Source organism: Myxine glutinosa, chromosome 10 (genome assembly GCF_964187855.1).
Source record: "Myxine glutinosa chromosome 10, kmMyxGlut1.1, whole genome shotgun sequence".
Taxonomy (NCBI): Eukaryota; Metazoa; Chordata; class Myxini; order Myxiniformes; family Myxinidae; genus Myxine; species Myxine glutinosa.
Window position 1 is genome coordinate 132,852,724 of NC_136270.1, and position 10,122 is coordinate 132,862,845.

The following is a 10,122-nucleotide window of genomic DNA, read 5'->3' on the forward strand; positions in this document are numbered from 1 at the left end:
CATGCTTCTATCGGATCGTGTCCATGGTCGATCTAACGGTCTCCACGAGACCACGGAGCCCTCCCTGTACATGAGCTTCGTGTACCGAGTTCGTACAAAATGTCGTCATCGTGTAAACTGGAAGGTTCGGAGGTTATAATATATAATACTGCATCAAGAGCTGGTGTAAATACAAAGCGTTATCTCTTTAAGGTTCCTCAAAGTAAACATGATTCGCCGTTATTGCTCAAAACTCTCTATGTACACGTACATGGTATAAAAAACGGCCCATGGTATATGTGCTTCGTGTCGATGTGATTCATCTGGAGGAGTCGCCTTGGGAAGAGCAACAAACGCCTCGGGAAGAGCAACAAGCAGGAGAAGCGCGTTACATACAAGAATAGTTTGGCGATATAAAGATTTGTTACTAACATCATCATCATCATCATCATCATCATCATCATTAATATTCATATTATTAGTAATATCGTCATCACTCTCGTCCTCAACGGCCGGTGCATTCTGACGCACCGAGATCATGGCTAAATGTACTAAATGCATACGGTATCCCTTTAAAGTCAATACAGGTCGGTGGTACAGCCGGCTTAGATAAACTGCGAACGTTATACCTGAAGTTATTATTTCATAACAAGAAGTCCGAGGCCCACGGGAGGAAGCGCTGATTTAACGCTGCTCGTACAAAAAGGTTGGGAGAGGAGGTGGGAGGGGAGAGGAGGGGGCGAGAGGGGGCAGGAGGGGGGGAGAGTTGCGAGAGGGGTGAGAGAGGGCAGGAGGGGACGAGAGGTGCGAGAAGGGGCGAGAGGCGCGAGAGGGGACAAGAAGGGGCGAGAGGAGCGAGAGGGGCGACAGGAGTTCTCTTATAACTTAAAACAACAACAAATCAGCATTGAAATAAATAAGTAAATAAATAAATAAATACGTAAATTATTAAATAAATACGTACTATATAAATAAATAACACTTTTGGCGCACAGGTAAATGGCCTCAGGTGCAAATGAACTTAAAGTGCACTAATGAATCGATTATACAGGTATACCATACAAGAACCTCCGCACGAGGCCTGCACGAGCGCACGTGTGTTGGTGCTGCACGGTGCGGGTGTGGGAGGAACAACGGGCAGAATGGAGGAGCTTACACAACATATAATGGAAGGACAATGCACAACCTCGCACCCGTGCTGCACGTACAGCATTGCGCCTCGCACACCACGTACGTGCACACACTGCTCAACTTTACGCACCACGTGGGACGGCGCTGAACTTTACGCACCACGTGGGACGGTGCTGAACTTTACGCACGACGTGGGACAGTGCTGAACTTTACGCACCACGTGGGACAGTGCTGAACTTTACGCACCACGTGGGACAGTGCTGAACTTTACGCACCACGTTGGACGGCGCTGAACTTTACGCACCACGTGGGACAGTGCTGAGCTTTACGCACCACATGGGACAATACTGAACTTTACACACCACATGGGATAGTGCTGAACTTTACGCACCACGTGGGTCAATGCTGAACTTTACGCACCACGTGGGCACCTGAACTTTACGCACCACATGGGACAAGTGAACTTTATGCACTACATGGGACAGCTGAACATTACGCACTACATGGGACAGCTGAGCTTTATGCACCACGTGGACAGCTGAACTTTATGCACCACGTGGGCAGCTGAACTTTACGCACCACGTGGGACATTGCTGAACTTTACACCCCACGTGGGCAGCTGAACTTTACACACCACGTGGGCAGCTGAACTTTACACACCACGTGGGCAGCTGAACTTTACACACCACGTGGGCAGCTGAACTTTACGCACCACGTGGGACATTGCTGAACTTTACGCCCCACGTGGGCAGCTGAACTTTACACACCACGTGGGCAGCTTAACTTTACGCACCACGTGGGACAATGCTGAACTTTACGCCCCACGTGGACAGCTGAACTTTACGCCCACGTGGACAGCTGAACTTTACGCCCCACGTGGACAGCTGGACTTTACGTGCACGTGGGCAGCTGGACTTTACGCCCCACGTGGACAGCTGAACTTTACGCCCCAAGTGGACAGCTGAACTTTACGCCCCACGTGGACAGCTGAACTTTACGCCCCACGTGGACAGCTGAACTTTACGCCCCACGTGGACAGCTGAACTTTACGCCCCACGTGGGCAGCTGAACTTTACGCACCACGTGGGACATTGCTGAACTTTACACACCACGTGGGCAGCTGAACTTTACACACCACGTGGGCAGCTTAACTTTACGCACCACGTGGGACAATGCTGAACTTTACGCCCCACGTGGACAGCTGAACTTTACGCCCACGTGGGCAGCTGAACTTTACGCCCCATGTGGACAGCTGAACTTTACGCCCCACGTGGGCAGCTGGACTTTACGCCCCACGTGGACAGCTGAACTTTACACCCCACGTGGACAGCTGGACTTTACGCGCCACGTGGGCAGCTGAACGTTATGCACCACGTAGGACAGTGCTGAACTTTACGCACGACGGCTGAACTTTACGCAGCACGTGGGCAGCGGAACTTTACGCACTACATGGGACAGCTGAACTTTACCCACCACGTGGGACAAGCAGCACTGTGCCTCGTGCACCATCTCAGACACCAATGCTCCTCGCACACCGCACACGACATATAGCACGGCACGTGTATCTCGCACACACCACGTGGAAGCACTGTGTCTCGCACACCCCTCGTATTCCCTGCATAAGCGCACAGGCTCTGCGAGTGGAAACTTTAAAAAGTGTCCCAGTGATTTCACATAGTCCAGTGTACATGGAAGAACGATTCGGTATCAAAACGCATTGAGGAAGAACCCGTGCTGAGCACACCATGAAATGAATTCGGGTCCCAGGGAGAGACAAAACTCATTCCTGGCTAGAAGAATCGATAAAACTTTTGGTTGCATTGGAAGACCTGCTATGGCGGAGGAAGGAAGAAGAAGAGGATAGAGAGAGAGAGAGAGAGTAAGAACTGCATATATAATCTATGTAACATGAGAGTGTTCCGTGCGGGGAGCCCTCTCGATCAGCTGTCTTCCTGCACACCCCCTTTGAAGCAGGCCGACTCGTAGTGCTTGTTCAAGTACGACTTGAGTGCGAACGTCTTGCTGCAGCGTTTACACTGGAAGTGCTTGAAGGCCGAGTGCGTCTGCATGTGCGCACGGAGGTTCGAGCGGTCCGCGAAAGCCTTCCCGCAGTGCGCACACCCGAAGGGCTTCTCGCCGGTGTGCGAGCGCATGTGTCCCTGGAGCAACCACGGCCGACTGAAGGCCTTTCCGCACACGGCGCACTTGTGCTTGAGGTCGTGCGTCAGGATGTGCATGGCCAGCGCGGGCATCGACACGTACACCTTCCCGCACGTCGGACACTTCTTGGCCATCTGGCTCTCGAGGCTGCGGTGCGTCTGCTTGTGCCGGCTCAGGTTCGAGGACGTGGCGTACGACTTGCCGCACTCCCCGCACGTGTGTCGCGCCACCTCGCGCCCTTGCGACGCGCACTTGCGACGCGACCGCCCGTCCGTGATGAATAAGGCATCCATGGTGTATCCGGGACCCATGGCCGCCGCCGCCTCGTCCCCTGGACTGTCCGGACGATCCGCCTCGCCGCCGCTGAACTCCTCGCTGCTCGCCCCGGAGTACGCGGACTCGGGAGACGCGAGCTTGATGCCCTCGGCGGTGTCCCCGCCGTACATGGTCGGCGCCATGAAGTCGCTGATGTAACCTGCGAAAGCACAGTGCGCGGCTCGACTCGCTCTCCGTACTGCGCTACGGACGCCGCGTCTCGTGAGCGACACGTTCCATGCACGCGGGTTACGCACGGACGCGGCACGTCGTCCTGACTTCGTTCAGCAAATGCTGCTCCTTCGGAGGGTGCAGGTGTTGGCGAATGTGCGGACGGTGGTACCCGTGCGGACGTACACTCACTCTCTCGCTCTCTCTCTCTCGTACTGACTGTGTCCCGTGCTTGTCCTGCAACTGTACTGACCGGACGTCTCGTGTACGTCCCGTTACTAACAGCAATGTGCAGACACCAGCTGTTCTTACAGTCCACATCATCTGTGCTGTCCGTCCGCGTTCTCCGTAATCTCCTGCCGTCCTCACAGCTCCTGCCGTCCTCACAGATCCTGCCATCCTCACAGCTCTTGCCATCCTCACAGTCTGTGCAGCTCCTGTCATCCTCACAGCTACTGCCATCCTCACAGCTCCTGCCATCCTCACAGCTACTGCCGTCCTCACAGATCCAGCCATCCTCACAGCTCTTGCCATCCTCACAGCCTGTACAGCTCCTGTCATCCTCACAGCTCCTGCCATCCTCACAGTCTGTACAGCTCCTGTCATCCTCACAGCTCCTGCCATCCTTACAGCTCCTGCCACCCTCACAGTCTGTACAGCTCCTGCCATCCTCACAGTCTGTACAGCTCGTCATCCTCACAGCTCCTGCCATCCTCACAGATCCTGCCCTCCTCACAGCTCCTGCCATCCTCACAGCTCCTGCCATCCTCACAGTTCCTGCCATCCTCACAGTCCGTACAGCTCCTGCCATCCTCACAGCTCCTGCCATCCTCACAGCTCCTGCCATCCTCACAGCTCCTGCCAGCCTCACAGCTCCTGCCAGCCTCACAGCTCCTGCCAGCCTCACAGCTCCTGCCAGCCTCACAGCTCCTGCCAGCCTCACAGCTCCTGCCATCCTCACAGCTCCTGCCATCCTCACAGTCCGTACAGCCCCTGCTATCCGTTCAGCTCGTGCCATCCGTTCAGCTCGTGCCATCCGTTCAGCTCCTGCCATCCGTTCAGCTCCTGCCATCCTCACAGTCCGTACAGCTCCTGCCATCCTAACATCCATACAGCTCCTGCCATCCTAACAGTCCGTACAGCTCATGCCATCCTAACATTCCATACAGCTCATGCCATCCTAACAGTCCGTACAGCTCCTGCCATCCTAACATTCCATACAGCTCATGCCATCCTCACAGTCCGTACAGCTCCTGCCATCCTAACATTCCATACAGCTCCTGCCATCCTAACAGTCCGTACAGCTCATGCCATCCTAACAGTCCGTACAGCTCTTGCAATCCTAACATTCCATACAGCTCATGCCATCCTCACAGTCCGTACAGCTCCTGCCATCCTAACATTCCATACAGCTCCTGCCATCCTAACAGTCCGTACAGCTCATGCCATCCTAACAGTCCGTACAGCTCTTGCAATCCTTAGAGTCTGTACAGCTCCTGCCATCTGTTCAGCTCTTGCCATCCTCACAGACTGTACAGCTCCTGCCATCCGTTCAGCTCTTGCCATCCTTACAGTCCGTACAGTTCTTGCCATGCCATCCATACAGCCCCTGCCATCCGTACAACAACTGCCATCCTTCCAGTCCATACAGCTCCTGCCATCCGTACAGTTCCTGCTATCTGTACAGCTCCTGCCATCCCAACAGCCGTACAGCTCCTGCCACCCTTACAGCTCCTGCCATCCTTACAGTCCGTACAGCTCCTGCCATCCTTACAGACCGTACAGCTCCTGTCATCCTTACAGCTCCTGCCATCCTTAGTCCATACAGTTCCTGCCATCCTTACAGACCGTACAGCTCCATCCATCCTTACAGCTCCTGCCGTCCGTACAACAACCGCCACCCTTCCAGTCCATACAGCTCCTGCCATCCGTACAGTTCCTGCCATCCCAACAGCTGTACAGCTCCTGCCATCCTTACAGCTCCTGCCATCCTTAGTCCATACAGTTCCTGCCATCCTTACAGCTCCTGCCATCCTTACAGTCCATACAGCTCCTGCCATCCCAACAGCTGTACAGCTCCTGCCATCCTTACAGCTCCTGCCATCCTTAGTCCATACAGTTCCTGCCATCCTTACAGCTCCTGCCACCCTTCCAGTCCATACAGCTCCTGCCATCCGTACAGTTCCTGCTATCTGTACAGCTCCTGCCATCCCAACAGCCGTACAGCTCCTGCCATTCTTACAGTCCGTACAGTTCCTGCCATCCTTACAGTCCGTACAGTTCCTGCCATCCTTACAGACCGTACAGCTCCTGCCATCCTTACAGCTCCTGCCCTCCTTACAGTCCGTACAGTTCCTGCCATCCTTACAGCTCCTGCCATCCTTAGTCCATACAGTTCCTGCCATCCTTACAGTTCCTGCCATCCTTACAGCTCCTGCCATCCTTAGTCCATACAGTTCCTGCCATCCTTACAGCTCCTGCCATCCTTAGTCCATACAGTTCCTGCCATCCTTACAGCTCCTGCCATCCTTACAGTCCGTACAGTTCCTGCCATCCTTACAGCTCCTGCCATCCTTAGTCCATACAGTTCCTGCCATCCTCACAGCTCCTGCCATCCTTAGTCCATACAGTTCCTGCCATCCTTACAGCTCCTGCCATCCTTAGTCCATACAGTTCCTGCCATCCTTACAGCTCCTGCCATCCTTAGTCCATACAGTTCCTGCCATCCTTACAGCTCCTGCCATCCTTACAGTCCATACAGCTCCTGCCATCCTCACAGTCCGCACATACAGCTCCTGCCATCATCACAGTCCGTACATACAGCTCCTGCCATCCTCACAGACCGTACAGCTCCTGCTATCCTTACAGCTCTTGCCATTCTTACAGTCCGTACAGCTCATGTCGTCCTTACAGTCCGTACATAAGCCATCCTCACAGCTCCTGCCATCCCCACACAGCTCCTGCCATCCTCACAGCTCCTGCCATCCTCGCAGCTCCTGCCATCCTCACAGCTCCTGCCATCCTCGCAGCTCCTGCCATCCTCACAGCTCCTGCCATCCTCACAGCTCCTGCCATCCTCACAGCTCCTGCCATCCTCACAGCTCCTGCCATCCTCACAGCTCCTGCCATCCTCACAGCTCCTGCCATCCTCACAGCTCCTGCCATCCTCGCAGCTCCTGCCAGCCTCGCAGCTCCTGCCATCCTCGCAGCTCCTGCCATCCTCGCAGCTCCTGCCATCCTCACAGCTCCTGCCATCCTCGCAGCTCCTGCCATCCTCACAGCTCCTGCCATCCTCGCAGCTCCTGCCATCCTCACAGACCGTACAGCTCCTGCCATCCTCGCAGCTCCTGCCATCCTCGCAGCTCCTGCCATCCTCACAGACCGTACAGCTCCTGCCATCCTCACAGACCGTACAGCTCCTGCCATCCTCGCAGCTCCTGCCATCCTCGCAGCTCCTGCCATCCTCGCAGCTCCTGCCATCCTCACAGCTCCTGCCATCCTCGCAGCTCCTGCCATCCTCACAGCCTCTGCCATCCTCACAGACCGTACAGCTCCTGCCATCCTCGCAGTCCATACATACAGCTCCTGCCATCCTCACAGACCGTACAGCTCCTGCTATCCTTACAGCTCTTGCCATTCTTACAGTCCGTAAACTCTTGTCATCCTTACTGTCCGTACAGCTCTTGTCAGCCTTACAGTCCGTACAGCTCCTGCCATCCTCACAGACCGTACAGCTCCTGCCATCCTCACAGACCGTACAGCTCCTGCCATCCTCGCAGCTCCTGCCATCCTCGCAGCTCCTGCCATCCTCGCAGCTCCTGCCATCCTCACAGCTCCTGCCATCCTCACAGCTCCTGCCATCATCACAGCTCCTGCCATCCTCGCAGCTCCTGCCATCCTCACAGCCTCTGCCATCCTTACTGTCCGTACAGCTCTTGTCAGCCTTACAGTCCGTACAGCTCTTGTCATCCTTACAGTCCGTACAGCTCTTGTCATCCTTACAGTCCGTACAGCTCTTGTCATCCTTACTCCGTACAGCTCTTGTAATCCTTACAGTCCTTACAGCTCCTGCTATCCTTACAGCTCTTGTCATCCTTACAGTCCGTACAGCTCTTGTCATCCTTAGTCCGTACATTTGCCATCCTCACAGCTCCTGCCATCCTCACAGCTCCTGCCATCCTCACAGCTCCTGCCATCCTCACAGCTCCTGCCATCCTCACAGCCTCTGCCATCCTCAGAGGCCGTACAGCTCCTACCATCCTCACAGACCGTACAGATCCTGCCATCCTCACAGTCCATACATACAGCTCCTGCCATCCTCACAGACCGTACAGCTCCTGCTATGCTTACAGCTCTTGCCATTATTACAGTCCGTAAAGCTCTTGTCAGCCTTACTGTCCGTACAGCTCCTGCCCTCCTCACAGTCCGTACATACAGCTCCTGCCATCCTCACAGACCGTACAGCTCCTGCTATCCTTCCAGCTGTTGCCATTCTTACAGTCCGTACAGCTCTTGTCATCCTTACAGTCCGTACAGCTCTTGTCATCCTTACAGTCCGTCCAGCTCTTGTCATCCTTACAGTCCGTACATACAGCTCCTGCCATCCTTACAGTCCGTACAGCTCCTGCTATCCTTACAGTCCGTAATCTGGCATCCTCACAGCTCCTGCCATACTTACACTTACAGTCCGTACACCTCCTGCCATCCTTACACTTACAGTCCGTACATACAGCTCCTGCCATCCTTACAGTCCGTGCAGCTCTTGTCATCCTTACAGTCCGTACATACAGCTCCTGCCATCCTTACAGTCCGTACAGCTCCTGCTATCCTTACAGTCCGTAATCTGCCATCCTCACAGCTCCTGCCATACTTACACTTACAGTCCGTACAGCTCCTGCCATCCTCACAGTCCGTACATACAGCTCCTGCCATCCTTACAGTCCGTACATACAGCTCCTGCCATCCTTACAGTCCGTACAGCTCCTGCCATACTTACACTTACAGTCCGTACAGCTCCTGCCATCCTCACAGTCCGTACATACAGCTCCTGCCATCCTCACAGTCCGTACATACAGCGCCTGCCATCCTTACAGTCCGTACAGCTCTTGTCATCCTTACAGTCCGTACATACAGCTCCTGCCATCCTCACAGTCCGTACATACAGCTCCTGCCATCCTCACAGTCCGTACATACAGCTCCTGCCATCCTCACAGTCCGTACATACAGCTCCTGCCATCCTCACAGTCCGTACATACAGCTCCTACCATCCTTACAGTCCGTACATACAGCTCCTGCCATCCTTACAGTCCGTACAGCTCTTGTCATCCTTACAGTCCGTACATCTGCCATCCTCACAGCTACTGCCCATCCGTACCGTTCGTACACCTCGTTTCGTCCACATATTCCGTACGGCGCGCGCATGCTATTGTACATACCATTGTGCGTGACGCGGACGCTGATGCTGCTGCCGTTGTCGGGGAGAGGCCGAGGATGGACGTAGGACGAGTCGATGCCGCTGTCAGGCGTCAGAGATCCAGAGAAAGGTGAAGAGAAATCGTCCGATTTCACCTTTTTCACCAGAAACGAGCGCGGCATGTTTTCCCGCCTCGCTCGTGTCTCTCACTTGTCCGACTCCTCTCCCGTTTTCAGCACCGGGACAGCTCCGGGCACGTTCGCTGCGCCAATGAGGTCACGCGGCGGGATTTATAGGCGGCGATCAGGTGGAGCCTCCGAATGGAAATGCTTAACTTTAATCCATCAGGAGTCCCGGGGGGGGAGGCGGGGCGGGGCGGACGCGGCACCATGACGTCATCGCGCCTCTCCAATGGCAGCGCCTCGGCGGGGCCGCAGCCGTCCGCGGGCGGAATGCGAGATCGGCCCTGAAATCCCGGGGCCGCATATAATGCGAAGCCGAGATCCCCACCCGCCCTGCGCATCCTCCTCCTCCCGGTGCTCCTCCTCCTCCTCCTCCTCCACCGCCTCATCCTCCTCCTTCCACGCATTTCCTTCCTCTCCTCGACACTAAGCCCCTCGGTGTCCTCAGCGTCCTTTGACCAAGTTTACGGTCCCGCACGTCGCGAGCCCCAAACGTCATCATCAAATGGCGGGAGTTCGAGCGATTTCACAGCGCAATGGATGCACAGGTGTTTGGACGTATCTGAAGTAGCATCTGGTGGCAGGACTTGGACTTATCGGATGAACAAATGGGGAGGGAGTGTGCAATAATTTCAGGTTCAATCCCCTTCCGTGCCCTCACCGCCCCTCCCCCCAACCCCCTACCCCCTTCACTCCCCATCAAATTTGTTTCCTCCGTTTAATCGATTTAATTTAATCTTGAAGATATTTCACAAACTTAATATAAAAATC

At 55.0% G+C, this 10,122-nt stretch overlaps 1 protein-coding gene across 1 annotated transcript; it reads right to left on the bottom strand.

Moving 5' to 3' along the window:
• Positions 1 to 3,050: 3,050 nt before the first annotated feature.
• LOC137416228 (transcriptional repressor scratch 1-like) lies at positions 3,051 to 9,351 on the bottom strand. Its single transcript, XM_068101757.1, has 2 exons — positions 9,192 to 9,351; positions 3,051 to 3,745 (listed from the first exon to the last, which is right to left on the bottom strand). The coding sequence occupies exons 1-2, from the start codon at positions 9,349 to 9,351 to the stop codon at positions 3,051 to 3,053; spliced, it is 855 nt and encodes a 284-aa protein (XP_067957858.1).
• Positions 9,352 to 10,122: the final 771 nt, after the last annotated feature.